Source organism: Leuciscus leuciscus, assembly GCF_965113295.1.
Source record: "Leuciscus leuciscus genome assembly, chromosome: 4".
Taxonomy (NCBI): Eukaryota; Metazoa; Chordata; class Actinopteri; order Cypriniformes; family Leuciscidae; genus Leuciscus; species Leuciscus leuciscus.
This window is the reverse complement of record NC_138728.1, coordinates 5,778,554-5,799,252: the sequence shown is the minus strand read 5'-3', so window position 1 is coordinate 5,799,252 and position 20,699 is coordinate 5,778,554. Positions and strand designations below refer to the sequence as shown.

At 41.1% G+C, this 20,699-nt stretch overlaps 1 protein-coding gene and 1 long non-coding RNA gene across 3 annotated transcripts; one reads left to right on the top strand and one right to left on the bottom strand.

The window, feature by feature from the left end:
* Positions 1 to 309: 309 nt before the first annotated feature.
* Positions 310 to 3,441, top strand: LOC309496643. The gene is made up of 2 exons (XR_014205189.1): positions 310 to 469; positions 2,454 to 3,441. It is a non-coding gene; the product is annotated as an uncharacterized lncRNA (long non-coding RNA).
* Positions 3,442 to 12,671: 9,230 nt separating this feature from the next.
* Positions 12,672 to 14,339, bottom strand: teni.1 (thiaminase I, tandem duplicate 1). Of its 2 annotated transcripts, none has more exons than XM_082167107.1 (3): positions 13,766 to 14,339; positions 13,356 to 13,653; positions 12,672 to 13,273 (listed from the first exon to the last, which is right to left on the bottom strand). In XM_082167107.1, the coding sequence occupies exons 1-3, from the start codon at positions 13,807 to 13,809 to the stop codon at positions 12,950 to 12,952; spliced, it is 666 nt and encodes a 221-aa protein (XP_082023233.1). In that variant the 5' UTR covers positions 13,810 to 14,339; the 3' UTR covers positions 12,672 to 12,949. The 2 variants fall into 2 exon arrangements, with proteins under 2 accessions (XP_082023233.1, XP_082023232.1); XM_082167106.1 differs by having other exon boundaries at positions 13,356 to 13,659; positions 13,766 to 14,141.
* Between the last annotated feature and the right edge of the window lie 6,360 nt (positions 14,340 to 20,699).

Sequence of the window (20,699 nt, the reverse complement as noted above, 5' to 3'; positions counted from 1 at the left end):
GTGTTTGTACTAATATTCAATACAAAGTCATTTTTATCATGAACAATAGTAAATGTTTATCAATATTCATTAAACAAAACAGTTTTAAATACTAAATATAGGCCTATTTTATAGCCTACCTAATTTAATACTGCTTTTTTATTTTTAACTTTGTCTGTGATATTTCATATTTCCTCACATGAAGCTTATATGTCTTATAGCCTATCTTATAGTGATTTGTGGGTTTCTGACATAAACTGAAAGTGTGAGTTACCCCACATTCACCAGTGCCTTAGTTACAGTAATGTATATGTGGTAATTACCTTTTGTAAGACATTGCAGAAAGATTTCTTCTTTCTTTCTGTCTTTCTTCTTCTTTTTTGGCTATGAATTCCTGTAATAAGTATTAAACAGTCTCATTTTGAAAAGAACAAGCATAATTGCAATCAGGCAAATGAGTCACACAATGACGGTTGGAGAATAGCAAGAGGTAGGCTCATGCTGTACTGCACGTGTTAAGTGTATTATTTACATTGCAATACCTATAAATGAAAACATAACTTAATTTATTAATATTTCTTTATATTTTTTATTTGTAATTTACATTTACAACTGTACTTCGGTTTCTTTGCGGGGACACCGCCTTCACCTGCCATGTCTATGGGCTCGCTTTCGGGTTAAACTTTCCGCGACTGCGCAACTGGGTTATAGGTTGCCAGGTTGAAATTGAATATGGTGTGTGGATTGTGTGAATATAATGCATTTAATACAAGATCTGGCAACTGGTCAACATTAGACAAACATATTGGTCCGATAATTCTCAAAGGAGTTTGGGCCATGCAAATTACGGGAGTTTCCCGGGAGATATAACAAACCGGGAGGGGTCCGGGAGATAGCACCCAGGGGGCAAAACACCTGTTTTTTAGGAAATCAGACATGGGCTGCTGTAAAAGGTTGTCATATAAAAATTAAATTTATGATGTCTGAGGATCACAACCTGGGTGGACAACCCGGTCAACAAGGAAACTTGTTGGAGACTTGTAATTAGGGTCAAAACAATGCTACCTCAAATTCTGCTTTAACTCCCCGGAATCACCCAATGAAGTCCAGGCTAAGTAGCGTTTCAGACTAATTGTAAAATATTTTTTTTCAGCTTAGATCATTTCTATGAGGTGTCCAGAACAACACACTAGATAGATAGATAGATAGATAGATAGATAGATAGATAGATAGATAGATAGATAGATAGATAGATAGATAGACAGATAGGAGACAGGCAGGAAGTCAATAGGGTTGATAAGGAGGTTCACAAGATTCGATATGAGCATTTTTATTTAAAGAAAATGTACAGTCAGATTCTCATCCACACCCCACTGCCCCCACTGCAATATCTTTTCAAAAATTAGACTGTTTAATACTTATTACAGGAATCCATAGCCAAAAAAGAAGAAGAAAGACAGAAAGAAAGAAAGGAGAAATCTTTCTGCAATGTCTTACAAAAGATATTTACCACATATACATTACTGTAACTAAGGCACTGGTGAATGTGGGGTAACTCACACTTTCAGTTTATGTCAGAAACCCACAAATCACTATAAGATATAAGACATATAAGCTTATGTGAGGAAATATTAAATATCACAGACAAAGTAAAAAAATACAAAATAAAGTAGTATTAAATTAGGTATTTAATAGGCCTATATTTGGTATTTAAAACTGTTTTGTTTAATGAATATTGATAAACATTTACTATTGTTCATGATAAAAATTACTTTGTATTGAATATTAGTACAAACACAAAACAGCATGAAAAATGACACATGATGTGTTTAGAATTTCAAAGCTTTTTTGTGAAGAGGCGTGAACTACTGAACCGTTGTTGTGTAATACCACATACATTCTTAGGACAATAAAAAAAGAAAAAAAATGATAGATAGATAGATAGATAGATAGATAGATAGATAGATAGATAGATAGATAGATAGTTTTTATATAAATGAAAAAGTAATTGTACTACATAAATATTATTTAAAGGCATTTTTAGTTTTACTAAACACAAAACAATGGCAGACAGAAAGACAGAAAGATAGAAAGATAGATAGATAGATAGATAGATAGATAGATAGATAGATAGATAGATAGATAGATAGATAGATAGATAGATAGATAGATAGATAGATAGATAGGCAGGAAGTCAACAGGGTTGATAAGGAAGTTCACAAGATTCGATATGAGCTCTGCCATCCACACTCACTGCCCTCCCAAAATGATGATGTTATTGCCAGCCTCAATTGTTGCAATTCAGCATTAGCTAATAAACTGCCACTATAAAATAACTGTAGAAATAACAGATTACAGATCAGAGCTGAAGACAAGTGCACTACTACAAGATCCAAGATGTAAATGAATGTATAATGTTGTAATGAAAAGTCTTCAGTGATGATTTGTGCATATCTGAGACAGTTTGCTTTTAGTTACAGTTTGGCAGCCAGCTCTGTGGAAGATGTGTACGAATATATGTGGGAGAAGAATAAAGACATCGCCAATAAGACACTCGGGACTGACTTCCTGATACAGATGCAGAACGGCAGCCTTCAGGCGGAGCGATACGTCAGCTTCACCATACAGGACATCGGCTATCTACTGAAAGTGACCAAAATGCTGAAGATAATGAGTGGGAAAAAAACTAAGCCCACTGAACTCAGGGACTTCATGAAAGACAGATACTCAAGCTACAAAAGCTTTGCAGACTTCATGCTCAAACAATATTTTTTCAAGATAAGAACAGAAACACAAAGACTTTAAACTTTCAAGCTAGTTCTGAATCCACTGAAGATGCTTTATATTCTCATTTCTCCAGGGTGAGCCTCCCATCCAGCAGACTCCAGCTATGAGGAAGTATCTGTCGTTCTACATAAACCTGCTGGAAAAAGAAGATCCGCTGTACTTTGCTGTGGGTCTCCTGCCCTGTGCTAGACTCTGGGTGTGGTTGAGTAATAATCTCAGCACACCTCCAACCAATGCCTACTACACTTGGAAGGTGGAGAATATGGGCGGCCATCCCGAGAAACACTACAGAGCTCTGCTGAACAAGTCTCTGAACACACCTGAAAAAGTGGCCAAGGCTAATACTATATTCCGTACACAGATGCAGAATGAGCATGATTTCTTCTTCTCATCTTGAGTGGATGATGACTGGTTGTTAGATAAGTGTTGCAAATACTGTCAACATTTCATGAGAAAATGATTTGAAATGCTTTCAAAATATTGATGGATATATTTTACACCTTTTAAGATTATATAGTACAAATTATTTAATCATTTTAAAATAATTTAATATTTCTAAGTCTAATGTACGCATGAAAAACTGCATGTTCACAGCCAATTTAAACAAAAATGTAAACTTGTCTATTGTGTCTGGATATTCAGTGTCACCCAACAACAATAAAAAAGATCCTCTAATATGTCTGATACGTCATTACTTTTGAGAATCTTAAATTCTGAAAAACATTTATGGTTTTATTTTGTTATTTATTAATCTTTTTTTATTAAAGAAAGAAAGAAAACTCACAATACTAAAATAAAACAATAAACATTGTGTTAACAACATAAGACCTTAACATAATTGATAAAACAAATAGGAAAGAAACACAATTAATTAAATAAAAAAAGTTAAGTGTTACACATGGGAATGTCAATTAATAGTTTGTCACTGTCACTATTAATTACAAGGTATTGCTACTGACTTATAAAGCCCTAAACGGCTTAGCTCCAGTCTATTTAACGGATCTTCTATCACCCTATAATCCATCGCGCTCTTTAAGATCACTAAATTCAAGGCTTTTGGTCATACCTTGGATATCCAGAACCACCAAAGGAGGGAGAGCATTTTCACATTTGGCTCCAAAACTCTGGAATAGTCTTCCTGATACTGTTCGTTGCTCAGACTCGCTCTCCCAGTTTAAAACTAGATTAAAGTCGCATCTACAAATCATCTACAAATCTAAAAGCGCTATACAAATAAACTTGACTTGACTTGACTGTACATTATAAGATGGCATTCTGTACAATTAACAGAATTTCAATCATGACAATTCTCTGAAAAGTTTTAGCATGTTTAGTATGTTGATATGATTGCCTGCTAATTGCATGTAAAGGACAGATCAGCCTGGGCCCAGAGTTTCGTGACTGAACTAGACATTTTACTGTAAATTACATGAAATGTTCCATTAGATCTATTCGTTTTTTGCCTTGGGAAAATCCAACCAATGTAAGGGACATCAATTTAACATGTCTCTTCTTGCTTCACCCAAATACGAAAAAGAGAATCTGAGCGAAATGTTAAAATAAATTGCACATTGCTTATGTGAGAAAATATTTAATGTATTTTACACACAATCTTTTAATACATAACACTAAAATGTTTTTCGATGGAATCACTGGTGTGTATCACATTCTGTATTTCTGCTTCCGCCGGTTTGGACAAAGCAGCAGACTTTGGTTATCTACTGTCTGTAGAAGTTCCTTAAAACTTGACCTCAGAATTTAGTCTGCAACTTTCACATATAAACATGAAAACAGTACGCTGGCGTGAATCTTCATTACCCAATAAATGTGAATGACTGTATGTGAAAGTGGCTGTTCCTAGAAACTGTAGTGCTTGGATTGGAGAATGAGGAAGTTGAAGTAGACCGGACATCAAGAAGCAAGAAACATGAAGGCGGTGGCTTTTCTCTATTTTTGTTTCTTTATAAGGTCTTTGGCATGGAAGCAACTTTGCCATGATTACCGAATGTTGTTTTTACACTCACTCATAAATTGGACAAACCAATGTAAAGGGGTCATCGGATGCCAATTTTCCATAAGTTGGTATGATTCTTCAGGGTCTTCATGTAATATGTAACGACAATGACTATGACATGCGGTCACATGCTGTTCAAATTAGTAAATCCTGATCTCCAAGTCTGCTTGAACGGTCAAAATTGCATCTTTGTGGCTCCCCCGAGGGACATTTGAGTCACATAAGGAAACCCTGTTTTCTTAGAATCCCCTCTAAAACCCCCATTTCAGCTCTGGACTCCCTGTGACTTTTACAACCTCACAGACTCGTGACATTCCAGAACACACACACACGTACACACACACACACACACACACACACACACACACACACACCAACATCCTTTTGTGTTTAACTTAAAATGTGTGTAACTCAGACTGGTATCTGAATTTCCTGTATGTATGTGTGATTAATGTGTTGTGATCATACAGTTATGATCTTCGAGTGTTTGGATCTGAAATGTATTTTTGAAGAATGTTCTCCCAGTAGAATCGCATCCCGTAACCCGAGCTCATTGGCAGGTCATAAAATTTGACCACAGAGCTATCCAGCCCTATGCATGAGATAACAGGGTCGCAACATTCCAACACACACACACATACAAACACACTCTGGACTGTGAAACAGAAACCCCCTTTCAGAAAAGGACTTTTACCCATAAAGTCACTCCTAAAGGTACTAAATATATATATTTGTGTGTTAAGAGGTGTGTGTAACCCATAGGAAAGCATATGTCCTATTTGTGACCTTAATAGAACTGCTATTGCCTATACAAATGCATAATAATGTATCGTTGCATGGCTACAACGCCTAGATTCTATTTTTGATATCTTTGTAATCCTCTCCAGCTAACGGAGTTGAATTCCAATAACAGAATTCAGTGATGCGCATTGTTTTATAAGTTCATATGTCTGGAGAAAATCCTCTCCAGTTAAAGTCAATCATGACTCATTCGAGTGGGCGTGTCTAACCGGACAAAGGAATCTTCCCGCTCGAAAAATCTCGACAGCTGATTCGTCCTACACGAAGGAGGGGACGGCACCTGGGACACTGATAAAAGTCCAAAACCTTCTCTTCTCTTCTCTCTCATCCTTCCGCTTCCAACTCATCCAACTTCTCTGGACCCTCCTCCCCGGCGCAGCGCTTCTCCAAGGAACATCTGAAGGAGGCCCTGGCCTTCTCCATCGAACGAACCCATGTTCCAGTCGTAGCTGCCGGTCTCTGCAACTAAGATTTCCAGCCTCTCCCATCCCGGGAGACGAATCTGAACTTTCTCGGTAACATCACATTCAGTGAGCCTTTCAAGCTTCCCGCGACACCGGAAGACGCAGCAGAAACAGGACACCATCCTCGCTTCTTGCATCAGCTTCAGCCTGACCAAAAAGAGCACTCGCAAGTATATTGATTCCTATAAAAGCTGTTCCAGGTGTCTAGGTCTTAGGTCTGTGGACTAAGTTACCCTCTATCTTCCCTCTATATCTTTCTTTCTTTCATTTCATGTTTTTGTGTTCGGTTAAATGTTTATTGGTTTGTTTGCATTTTTACGTACGTTTATGTTTGTAGTTTATATAATCTCTAGTGTGTGCCATTTTATTAATAAACCCATTTATACTTTTAATTGTCTCTGTGTTTGAAAACCCACCTTATAAAAGTCAATGAAACTTCAAGATCTAAGCTACAAGCTCGATATTGACTACCTTGAGTAGTTTTAATTCATAAACTCAGAAAGTTTGATATTCGCGGCCAGAAGATAAAACTTTCGTGGAGTTTAAAAGGGATACCCCTTCTTAACTGTAATGATCAGACAGTACAGAACAAGGTAATCTCGAAAATTGATAAAATAAATGTACATGCGACTTATGAATTATGACCATGCGTTATAAATATTAATATTCCCTATAGTCTTGAGCTAATTCACATTTACCCCGAGTCGTTTACGTTACAAAAGTTTTTAACATACTTTGGTTAAAATTCCTCAATGGTTGTGTAAAACAACACCCTTTTTCCTCCTCAAAAAACAGCTCTGTTCACAGCGACATGTCTCTTTAAATGATAATGAGCAACTGCTCACCCCACCCCTCTCTTCCGTGGGGCGTGTCGACACAGAGGTCTCGCTGCCCTAGGAGGCCACTCCCAAGCCACGCCTACCGGTAAGAGAGCGCAGTTGAAAACAACAAGGCTAGGCTACTGAGACTCTGACGAGTTTGCCCGGGATTTCGAGATCGCCCAAAATGTCCGGGATTCGGCTTTTGCGTTCTACAGTCGCCATTCATTATGTTTACTGTGGCGAGCAGGACGAGGCTGAGGGGCGCGGGAGAACGGCGCGAGGCCGGTGGCGTGATCACTGAGACACACCGGTCTCCTATCTCTCACGGAGGAGTGGGAATTTTCTTAGCAATGTTAAAACGCACATCAACCGATCACTTGTTTAGCGTTCATGTAAACACTACATTCAGATTCACCAATTGGAATGAATTCAGTTAGATTGAAACAAAAGGTTTGCATGTAAACAATGAATGGCGACTGCAGAAAGCAAAAGCCAAATCCCGGACATTTTGGACGATCTCGACGGCCGGACATGTCCGGGAAAAAGAGGATGGTAACCCCTAATACTCAGCTTTCTGCTACTACTCAGCTTTCTCCACAGAACAAGAGCCTGTTAGCTTAGCTTCCAAAGAAAGATGGCTGACACTATGTGTACATTCTGTGAGTGTGGTCCCACCCTCTATGGGCGGGCTGAAAACATGCGGGACAGCCCCTCCTACTGGCTGTAGTCTTTAGCCTCTGGCCAAAAAATCCTCCGATGACGCAAAATGACGATTTTTGCAACATGACATCATGACTTTGCATAAACATACACGCCACTTTCAAGTCAAGTGGCGTGTTATCTATACGCATTTTGAGCTATCTGCGTGTATGTCCACGCCGTCATCTTCTGCGTGTATGTCTACGCCATTAAATGTCCGAGTGATTCCGCGTGCATGTCTACGCCGTTAAATCTCCGAGCGAAACGAAGCAAAATGTATATCTACATCTGGGGAGCGATATTTTTTTACTAGGATGGTAGGGGAAGACTCATAAATGGTATTAACCCCAGTGACGGGTAGGTTTAGGGACGGGGTTGGGGTAAGTCATATATATTTATATAGAGAGTAATGTAACGTTAAGTCAACGGCGTTGATAAACACGCTGAAAAGCGATTATGCGTGTTGATAGCACGCCAAAAATGGAAATACGAATTGCCGTGTCATACATACGCCATTTCATGAGATCAGTCTGGATTTTTGCGTCATCTGAGGATTTTTTCCAGACAAAAAATACATAAATCTCTCATCTCAGGGGGATATGAGGGTGGAAAGCACGGTAATTCGAAAATACCACAGGTTTTCTACTAATACAAAGCTTAATGCTAAATCCTGAAGTATCCCTTTAACTGACATGGGTTTGGCTCATAAGTGGGCTGAATGCATATTAGCATGCTTGTAGTTGAAGGATTAGTTCACCTCGAAATGAAAATTTCCTGATAATTTACCCACCCCAGAGCCATCCAAGATGTTCATGTCTTTCTTTCTTCAGTGGAAAAGAAATTACGTTTTTTGAGGAAAACATTTCAGGATTTTTCCACACAATGGACTTCAACGGTAACCAAATTGTTGAAGTCCAAATCAATGCAGTTTCAAAGGGCTCTGCACGATCCCAGCTGAGGAATAGGGTCTTATCTAGCGAAACGATCGGCCATTAAAAAAAAAAAAAAAAAATTGTATATACTTTTTAACCACAGTTGTTCGTCTAGCTTTAACATCATGCACAGATAGGAGTGAAGTTTTTACACAGACACACAAAGATTTTCCAGAGATTATTGCAGTTGAGGTTTGTGGTTTATTGTAGTAAATAGTACAAACAGATGAACATACCGGTTGATTTCTTATCTTGTTTCCTGTTGTTTCCAGTTGTTTGCGTGTATTCTGATCTGTAGACTCTAATCCGTGGTCTATGATTTGTGCTCTGTGCTCTGTTGTCTGGTGAGAACTGTGTGTGCTCCCCCTACCTGTGGCTACCACTTCCTGTCACCTATGCCCCCTATATACAACCATGTGCATCTAATCACTGTCACCCAGTGTCCAAAATACTAATATAAATATATCCAAACAAAATAAAATAATATGCCAACAATAAACATAAATGGCTCCTACAGGCTGCTCCACTCATACAATGACAATGATGCATAAACACCTGATATAACATCTTCCATCACATTTACTTTCATTATTTATCTACATTATTTACCATAACATTATAAACATTATAACTCTGAACTTTGATGATTGACAGATAAGTTATAAGAGCTGGCACGGATTAATTAACATCGTCATGTAACATTATGTAGCCGATAACTGCTCATTACTGATAACGAGCATCAATCAGCGAACATTGGGGGATTAAAGTACTCACTCTTATAGGACGCACACGAACACAAGATACATCCAATCGAGGGCTGATAATGACTATGATGAACGTCTTCAGCTGTTCGTGAATGCGGCAAACCTGATTACTGGCAGCAGCTGATGCAATCTGCCGTTCGCGCCATGCTGAAAGGACAGTGTGTCTTCCGGCCGCTCGCGCTACAGACTTTCATAATAACAGTCCCCACTAGAGTAGCGCAACAGTTCTCTGACATTATCTTATCATTAAGTGGCCTTTTGCACAGCTTGGAGGACATGCTGTAAAAAAAGACTCACAAAGCTCCTTCTCTCCTGCCTTAAAGTTCATACCCTGGTCGGCATAGAGTTCAGCTGGAGTCCCTCTGTGAGCGATGAACCGCCTGAGGCTCATCTGGAAGAAGTATGCGTCCATACTGTGCAGAATGTCTAGATGCACCACCGGGGTGGTAAGACACTTATAGATGATGCCCCATCTTTTCTCTGAGCGTCGTCCTATTTTGCCTTGAGAAGGCCCGAAGCAGTCGAAGCCAGTAGAGTAGAATGGTAGGTCGGCCATCTTCGGGACCAACGGCTTAGATTTCCATCTTTGGCACTGCTTGCACTGGTGTTGCACCCTCCGAACTGCCTCCCTGCAATGGAGAATCCAGAAGACCCAGCGCATCTCTGCGAATACTCGTTCAGGACCCGGATGACAGAGACGAGCATCGTAGTCCTGGATACAAGGGGTCCAGGACAATAGGATGTTTGAATGCAGGGTCTAACCATTCAGCACGTCGGAGTCTTCCTCCAGCTCGTATGATTCTCAACTCCTCTCTGGAATATAGTCATCTCTGCCTGCCAGTAGTCGGCTGCTATCAAGGGCTCATCTCGGTCTGCCTCCCCATGTACCTCCTGCGCTACGGTCTCAACCATATCCTTCCTGGACTCATATGACTGGCCCAGGTAGGTCTCCTGTCTATCTGCTCTAGATATCACCCCACACGAAGCAGACTTCTTGTACTCCGTGATTCTTCTGGTGCCTCTCCAGGTGAGGATGGCCATTCAGCAGGTCCCTTGAGGAGGAAGGACGGCCCTTGGCTCCAGTGGTTAGGCACAGCCAATTCTGCAAGGTTTTTCCCACAGGTCACATCATCTGCTGGGTTCTGCGCGGAGTCAACATAACTCCAGGTACTGTCTCCTGTCAGCTCTTTGATCTCGGAGACACGAGTACCCACGAAGTCCTTGAAGCGACATGACTCCGACTGCAACCAGGTTAACACTGTTGTCGAATCGCTGCAAAGGATTGTCCGATCTGTCTTCAACGTCAGTTCTCTCTCTAACGTCTTTGCCAATTGGGCAGCTGTCAAGGCACCACAGAGCTCGAGGTGGGGAATGGAATGCTGTCGCCGGGGCGCTACCCTGGATCTAGCCGCGAGGAAAGCCAGGTAAACCCATTCCTGGGTATCTTCTGTTCCCAGATAAGAATGCATTAATATTATGAACAGCAACTACGCTAATTATTTCCCATCTGCTTTTCTGTCGTTATCTCGGGACGCTAGTGACGCCGGTTTGAGCCGAGGCATAGTGTCGGGATAATGAGATGCGTGGCAGCAGGTGTAACTCTGATTCCCACTCCTTCCATGCCTTCTGCTGATCTTAAGGAATAAGTGGGTCATCCCAGTCACGCGGCTTGTTCCACATGCTCTGGACGATCATCTTGGAAGGTCGTGTAAGGTGCAATGAATCCCAAGGGGTCATATTGTCGGGCAAGCCCCTTGTAAAAATTCCTCATTGTGAGTGCTCCATACTAGAGCCCTGCGCGGGACTATTTTCTTCATCCCGCTCCCGCCCGCGCCCGCCGAATTTCTGACCATTACCGCCCGCTCCCGCAACGTATGTGTTACACTCCCGCCCGGTCCCGCAATATGTATGTCCACTCCCGCCCGCACCCGCAAAACTTTTTTGTGTCTTCTCCCATCCCGCAGGAAAAAACACGTATTTGTATTGCTATTATTAAAGAGATTCATGGGGTTGTTTGTTTCGTTTCCCTGGCCGGCATGTATTCTGGACACATACCACAATGAAGGAAATCGAGTGTATGCTGTTTTTGGATGGTTTTGTTTTTGTTTTTGCTGTTTTTTATTCAGGATACTCCGTCTGGCACGTGCAATGATGACGCAGTGAATAGTGATGATTCTCTCTGACCAATCAGCAGTCTGCCGTGTTTTCACGTCACATTTTAGTATCGCCTCAGCTCGCTCAGAACCTCGCTGGAGGTGGTACGAAAAAAAGTACCTGGAAGCAGATACAGTTACAACTTTTACACAGTGGAAAACCAAACAAAGGTGAGTCGAGTCGAGCCGAGCCGAGCCGAGCCGAGCTGGTACTGTGTAACTTAGTGGAAAAGCGCCATTATTGACATCTCCATCATGTCGCTAGGCTACCTCCCGATCCCGCAGTGTTTTTTTTTAGCCGCCCATTCCCGCCCGCAGCAAAGTTCAAACCGCCTGCTCCCGCGAGATTTGCGTTGGGTCCCGCGGGACCCGGTGGGACTCAATCCCAATGCAGCCCTCTACTCCATACTCTAGAGGTCGGATCTTGTAACCTAAGGTGTCTGTCTCCCAATGCCAGCTGAGTCCGAGGGCTGGTTCCGAAAGTCCAGAGATTTTGAACTAATAGATCTAATGGAACATTTCATGTAATTTTACAGTAAAATGTCTAGTTCAGTCACAAAACTCTGGGCCCAGGCTGATCTGTCCTTTACATGCAATTAGTAGGCAATAATATCATTACCGCATGGCACAAGCTGATTGGCCTCTGCTAATCCTGCAGCCAATGAGATTGCTTGCTCATTTAAATTGTTTGCTTTAAGCTAGTCCTGCAGCTCAGAGTTCCTTTGAAACCCTCCACCTGCACCAGCTCCACCTGCCTAGATCTGCAATGGGATTTATGTATGTCTCTTTATGCAGCAGCAGCATATCTTACATGTTCACAGCAGAGTGTCTGTGTATCTATTAGCAGTAGCAAGTCCATACTTGCTCTGCAGCAGTAATAATCATATCTAGTCCGCCAAGACCAAATACATTAACATGGCCATTTTCAAGAACATGCTAAAACTTTTCAGAGAATTGTCATGATTGAAATACTGTTAATTGTACAGAATGCCATCTTATAATGTACAGTGACAAACTATTAATTGACATTCCCATGTGTAACACTTACCTTTTTTTATTTAATTAATTGTGTTTCTTTCCTATTTGTTTTATCAATTATGTTAAGGTCTTATGTTGTTAACATAATGTTTATTGCTTTATTTTAGTATTGTGAGTTTTCTTTCTTTCTTCAATAATAATAAAAAAGAGTAACAAAATAAAACCATAAATGTTTTTTCAGAATTTAAGATTCTCAAAAGTAATGACGTATCAGACATATTAGAGGATATTTTTTATTGTTGTTGGGTGACACTGAATATCCAGACACCATAGACAAGTTTACATTTTGTTTAAATTGGTTGTGAACATGCAGTTTTTCATGCTTACATTAGACTTAGAAATATGAAATTATTTTAAAATGATTAAATAATTTTTTACTATAAAATCTTAAAAGGTGTAAAATACATCCATCAATATTTTGAAAGCATTTCAAATTATTTTCTCATGAAATGTTGACAGTATTTGCAACACTTGTCTAACAACCAGTCATCATCCACTCAAGATGAGAAGAAGAAATCATGCTCATTCTGCATCTGTGTACGGAATATAGTATTAGCCTTGGCCACTTTTTCAGGTGTGTTCAGAGACTTGTTCAGCAGAGCTCTGTAGTGTTTCTCGGGATGGCCGCCCATATTCTCCACCTTCCAAGTGTAGTAGGCATTGGTTGGAGGTGTGCTGAGATTATTACTCAACCACACCCAGAGTCTAGCACAGGGCAGGAGACCCACAGCAAAGTACAGCGGATCTTCTTTTTCCAGTAGGTTTATGAAGAACGACAGATACTTCCTCATAGCTGGAGTCTGCTGGATGGGAGGCTCACCCTGGAGAAATGAGAATATAAAGCATCTTCATTGGATTCGGAACTAGCTTGAAAGTTTACAGTCTTTGTGTTTCTGTTCTTACCTTGAAAAAATATTGTTTGAGCATGAAGTCTGCAAACCTTTTGTAGCTTGAGTATCTGCCTTTCATGAAGTCCCTGAGTTCAGTGGGCTGAGTTTCTTTTCCACTCAATCTCTTCAGCATTTTGGTCACTTTCAGTAGATAGCCGATGTCCTGTATGGTGAAGTTGACGTATCGCTCCGCCTGAAGGCTGCCGTTCTGCATCTGTATCAGGAAGTCAGTCCCGAGTGTCTTATTGGCGATGTCTTTATTCTTCTCCCACATATATTCGTACACATCTTCCACAGAGCTGGCTGCCAAACTGTAACTAAAAGCAAACTGTCTCAGATATGCACAAATCATCACTGAAGACTTTTCATTACAACATTATACATTCATTTATACCCCGGTATCATGAAAATGGAAGGACTCACCTGAAACCTAAGAAACAGAGACACAGGAGGGTCGCGGTCTTCATGTTTCTTGGATCTTGTAGTGCACTTGTCTTCAGCTCTGATCTGTAATCTGTTAGGCTATTTCTACAGTTCTTTTATAGTGGCAATTTATTAGATAATGCTGAATTGCGTCAATTGAGGCTGGCAATAGCATCATAATTTTGGGAGGGCAGTGGGTGTGGATGAGAATCTGACTGTACATTTTCTTTATATAAAAATGCTCAATGCTCTGTGTGTCTGTCTGTCTATCTATCTATCTTGTCTGTCTATATTTCTGTATGCTATTGTTTTGTGTTTAGCAATTCTAAAAATGCCTTTAATTAATATTTATGTTGTACAATTACTTTTTCATTTATCTAAAAACTATTTTTTTTCTTTTTTTTGTTGTTGCATTGTCCTAAGAATGTATGTGGTATTACACAACAACGGTTCAGTAGTTCATGCCTCTTTGAAAAATAATCAAAAAGGCTTTGAAATTCTAAACACATCATGTGTCATTTTTCATGCTGTTTTGTGTTTGTACTAATATTCAATACAAAGTCATTTTTTTCATGAACAATAGTAAATGTTTATCAATATTCATTAAACAAAACAGTTTTAAATACCAAATATAGGCCTATTTTATACCTAATATAATACTACTTCTTTTTTTTTTTTGTCTGTGATATTTCATATTTCCTCACATAGGCTAAAGCTTATATGTCTTAGGCTACGTTTACACGGAAACGATCTGAAGAGAAAACGCAAAAGTGGTCACTTTTTATTCTGCGTTTAGACGAGCGTTATGGGGGGGGAAATCTGCGTGCATATGGTGACGCAAAAGTGTGTGAAATTCAATGTAGTATGCACTCCAGGCGGCTAGGTGGCAATGTGAAGCACTGATCGGTGCCTTCACTGTCTAGCAGACTTTTGCGTTTTTACCGTTTAGACAGGAACGCGACGGTGGAGCGTTTTTAAGATTTCCACTCTGGAGGGTGGTTTCACTTTTTTGCATTTTTAAGCCCCAAAAACGCCGTCGCCGTCTAAACGAAAGGCACATCTGATAAAATATTTTTACGTTTTCACCCGCGAGCGTTCTCGTGTAAACAGGGCCTTAAAGTGATTTCTGGGTTTCTGACATAAACTGAAAGTGTGAGTTACCCCACATTCACCAGTGCCTTAGTTTCAGTAATGTATATGTGGTAATTATCTTTTGTAAGACATTGCAGAAAGATTTCTTCTTTCTTTCTGTCTTTCTTCTTATTTTGTGGCTATAAATTCCTGTAATAAGTATTAAACAGTCTCATTTTGAAAAGAACAAGCATAATTGCAGTCAGGCAAATGACTTCAAGAGTAGCCTACATGAACAAAACTTTCTGTCTTGCATAACAATTCTCGGTCTTTGATGTCAGTGTGTGACTGTGAGCATGTTTTGTTTGGTTTGGTTTGTGCTGGTCTTTGTCACACGTTCAATTTAAATAAATAAATAAATAAATATAACAGTATATCAATTGCAAAGTGAGCTTCTCATTGCATGCACAAGTTTAAAATTCAATTATGTAACAAAGGAAATGACTAAATAATTTCCAGAACATCTATATTGTAGCAAAGTGCTACCTGAAGCGGTTAGGGCTAGTTTTGATCGCAGTGAACCAGGCGTGTCGGTCAGAACACCACAGAGTGAAGTATCAGTTTTAACTGATTTATTATCAATGGTATGCAGATATCAACATCAGAAGGAAGAGTCAGCCTTTACATGGACATTCACACGTTGTAGAAATTTGACTTCCTTTGCAGCCTCCAGAGGGAATGGATCTCCTTAGCTTTGTTTGAGCCTGAGGACGATTGCCGATAAGCATGTGAGGATTGATGACAATGACACAATGAGTGAGCAGGTTAAGCACATTTAGGGTAGACCTGGTGTACCGTCAGTGAGTCCTGCCTTAACTGACATGGGTTTGGCTCATAAGTGGGCTGAATGCATATTAGCTGACGTAGACGTGTTTGGCATGCTTGTAGTTGAAGGATTAGTTCACCTCGAAATAAAAACTTCCTGATAATTTACTCCCCCCAAGATGTTCATGTCTTTCTTTCTTCAGTGGAAAAGAAATTAAGTTTTTTGAGGAAAACATTTCAGGATTTTTCTCCACACAATGGACTTCAACGGTAACCAAATTGTTGAAGTCCAAATCAATGCCGTTTCAAAGGGCTCTGCACGATCCCAGCTGAGGAATAGGGTCTTATCTAACAAAACGATCGCCCATTTTCCCCCCAAAAATTAAAATGTATATACTTTTCAACCACAATTGTTCGTCTTGTGCTGGTCTGGTTTATTAGTATTATTATTTTTCTTTTTTTCGTGACCTTTCCAACGTGATGACGTAATACATAGCGCATCTCAGAGATGGTACAAGATGGGCATTTGTGGTTAAAAATTATTATTATTTTTTTTTTAAATGACCGATCGTTTCGCTAGATAAGACCCTTTTTCTCAGCTGGAATCGTGCAGAGCCCTTTAAAGCACTTCAAAGCCCTTTGAAACTGCATTGATTTGGACTTCAACAATTCCGTTGAAGTCCATTGTCTGGAGAAAAATCCTGAAATGTTTTCCTCAAAAAACTTAATTTCTTTTCCACTGAAGAAAGAAAGACATGAACATCTTGGATGGCATTGGGGTAAGTCAATTATCAGGGAATTTTCATTTTGAGGTGAACTAATCCTTTAAGGATGCTCCCTTCAGGGTTTGGACTTCCTGCCTAATCGTGCGGAGGTTTCTTGAGGTCACATTGCACTGCCTGATGTGCTCTCCCCCATCTCCAACATCTCTTATTAACCCTGATCCATTCTATGACCTCCTCTTTGGTGAGTTTCTGAATAACTGGACACCTATTTAAGAAGTGCTCTGTGCCCTCACAGTAAGGACAGTAGGGTTTTGATTTTCTCTTCCATTTCGGCACAGATGAGCTCTGACTCTCTTGTTTTCACTGCTCGGTTTAATGTATAGCTCTCTGCTCCGTGTAGCACCGTAGCTACTGGCTTGCTGCGTCGCTTCTTGGCTTGGTAGCCTGACAGCCCAGACAAAGGGTTGTCGTATCCTTGGCACCACGACTTGTATCGAAGCCATTCCGCCAGGTTGAGCAGTGTATGAGTATGTCCAGGACGATGGAACATCTGACGTCTGAAGTTCGCTCTCATCTCCATTGGAAACTTGGTGAGGAGTCGGGCCACATGTAAGCCACATCTCAGCTCGACTTCTCCATCAGGGCCCAGTGTCTGTAACATGCCCACGAGTGACTGCACATGCAGGGAGAACCTCTCAAAGGCAGCTATATCTCCTCTTCTGATCTCAGGCGAATCCATAACTGCAGCTATCCTCTACAAGGCTACATGGTGTGGCTGGACGAACTTCTCTGTCAAGGCTCCCATGGTGTCAGTGTATGGCCTGAGCGAGTTGATAAAGGAGTCGGCGATGAGACAGGCCTCCTCCTTTCACATGATCCACAAGAATCTGATACTTGAAAAGCTCGGAAGCGTCAATGGGTAGCAGGTTGGCTAGAGCTAATTTGAGCCGAGAGAACTTTTTCGGTGCTGGGCCCCTGTAGTCTCCTACTCCCAGAGTCACCAATGTTGGGAGAACTGTCTGCCTCGAGCAGGGTGTGGTTGGCTTGTATCAGGTCGGGCTGGGTACTGAGTTGAGGATCCCGCATCTGTCCGATACATACTGGGCTAGGGACATAAGATGGGCGAGTAGGGTTTTGTCCTCAGGGTGTGGGACCGGACGTTGTACTGCTCAGGACCTTGTCTAGTCTGAGGGGAGTTCAAGTTACGAGGGGTCGAATGTTGACGAGTGTGTGTTGTGATGCTGGACGTTACACTGTCCCTTATGAGCTGTAGCTCGCTCATCATTCGGTCTATGACGATGACCACCCGCTGCTCCTCGACAGCCGCAGACATTGGAGGGTAATCAAACGAAAGCCATGGTGGAGGTGGCAGTCCCTCTTCATACTACTCTTCCTCTAACGCTAAGGAGTCACCTGGTAATGGAAGGGGTGGCACTGGCCATCGCTCTGAGGACTGATCCTGCTGCGCTGCTTCTAGCACTCTGGCTGAGGCTGTTAACTCACACGAATCTCTTCTAGTATCATGAGGTGAGGCTAAACTGTACTGCATGCGCTCTCCGTGTAGCCTGCTCGGCTCCGGTTCTTCCTCAATGTAAGACATAGGGGTATGTGGCCATCCTAGGCTTGTGTCTTTGAAGCTCTCCTCAGGGCTTGTGGAATAATCATCCTGTGCATTGGGAGCCTACTCCACTTCACATGAGGCTGTGAACTCCACTCTTCCCCTCTAGGCGTGTGGCATGTGGTGGGCCACGTATCTTCGATCGCACTGCACTGACCTCATAAACCCTCAAATATGATGGCTGCCTTAACTGCCGTCTGGGCCGAGTGTATGGGGCCCACGATGCTTCATCACTCTGTTGCATGCTCCCAGCACAGCTGTGAGGGCTAGTTTTGATCGCAGTGAACCAGGCGTGTCGGACAGAACACTACAGAGTGAAGTATCAATTTTAACTGATTTATTATCAATGGTATGCAGATATCAACATCAGAAGGAGGAGTCAGCATTTACATGAACATTCACAAGTTGTAGAAATTTGAGTTGAATAGTGCAGTGGACTGTGGAGGGCTTCCTTTGCAGCCTCCAGAGGAAATGGATCTCCTTAGCTTTGTTTCAGCCTGAGGACGATTACCGATAACCATGTGAGGATTGATGACAATGACACAATGAGTGAGCAGGTTAAGCACATTTAGGGTAGACCTGGTGTACAGTCAGTGAGTCCTGCCTTAACTGACATGGGTTTGGCTCATAAGTGGGCTGAATGCATATTAGCTGACGTAGACGTGTTTGGCATGCTTGAAGTTAAGGATGTAGGTGTGTGAGTGGTTTCTCTGCAACACACAAAGAGCAATACTCAAATAACAGCAACGCCATTACAAATGATCATCATTCACATACTGACTATAGACTGCTCCCCTCATACAATGATGCATAAACACCTGCTATAACATCTTCCATCACATTTACTTTCATTATTTATCTACATTATTTACCATAACATTATAAACATTATAACTCTGAACTTTGAAGATCGACAGATAAGTTATAAGAGCTGGCACGGATTAATGAACATCGTCATGTAACATTATACAGCCGATAACTGCTCATTACTGATAATAACGAGCATCAATCAGCAAACATTGGGGGATTAAAGTACTCACTCTTATAGGACGCACACAAACACAAGATACATCCAATCGAAGGCTGATGATGACTATGATGAATGTCTTCAGCTGTTCGTGAATGCAACAAACCTGATTACTGGCAGCGGCTGATGCAATCACATTTTGAAATAAATGCTTTTCTCCAAAACACATTGGCCATAACAATTGGCACCCTTTTATTAAATAGGCCTACTTTTGCCAAGATAGAATTTCTGAAGGACACTGATGACTGGAGTAATTATGCTGAAAATTCAGCTTTGCATCACAGAAATAAATGATATTTTAACATATATTAAAATAGAAAACCATTATTTTCATTTGTAATAATATTTCAGAACAATACTGTTTTTTCTGTATTTTTGATCAAACAAATCCAGGCTTGATGAGCCCGATTAGACACACGCACCAACAATTTGTCCTCTTTTGAACTCTGATATGTCTAACATTATGTTACGTGCATTGTAATATTTTACGTACAGCTGTGCTATTACTCTGCTAAGGAAATTTCACACAAAAGGAAATTTCTACTTGGGCTATAGGTATCTTAGCAACTATAAGGTGTGAGTCAGAAGTCCAGTTCCCCAACTTTCCCCATATACATTTCCCCATGTGACATCCAACAGGGATGGAATTTTTTAACAATACCTTAAAGTATTAACAAATCTTTAAAAAAATTCCATCCCTAAGCAGGGCTGGACTGGGACAAAAAATAGGCCCTAGCATTATGGCCCAGACTGGCCCACATATGATCATAAACACCACCCATCTTTGCACGCCCTTGAATATGTATACCAACTCCTTAAAACCACTAATGCCATGTAATGAGTGAGTAGGAACGTTAACAGATGAAATAAGTACAAAATTGTCATTTATTAATACAATTGAACTATACTCCACAGTGATGAATCCAAAAAACAAGATATAAGCTGCATTGGCATAGCAATACCTGTCACGATCCACACACAAAGGAGCGGGAAAAGGGAAGATCCAAGTGCAGTAATTATATTTTATTGGGGAATTCCGTAAGCATAAATCCAGTCCAGGCAATTAGTCGTCATCATAAATCCATCCAAAAACAAGAACACAAACAGGAAACACAGGAAACACAGGAAACACAGGGAACAGAAGTGGCGTGATAATAGACAAGGAATCCGTAACAAACACTAGACAGGCAGGGCATATAACAAAGAACTAACAATGAATAACAGGGAACAGCTGGGTACAATGATGACGGGGAACAGCTGAGTGCAATGAACAGTGATTGGTACAGACAAGGATTGTGGGGAATGCAGTTCATGAATAGGATGACACCGTGGGGAAGAGGACCTCTAGTGGACACCAGGGATACACAAACCAGACACTGTGACATAACCCCCCCTCTACGGAGCGGCTACGAGACGCTCCAAGACGTAACAACAGTCCAGGCGGGAGGTGGAACGGTGGAGGATCAGGTCCATGAAGGGGAACAAGAACAGGGGTTGACGGCTTAGCCGACGGCCAGGGCACAACAGACGACTCATCGGCCGGCCAGGGCGGAGACGACAGTCAATAGTGGGAAGAGAATCAGGCGTGACTTTTTACTGCGCCGAGTCGAAGTACTCCCGAAAGTGCTATTCCACCATACATTATAGTTATCCTTTTTAACCCGCTTA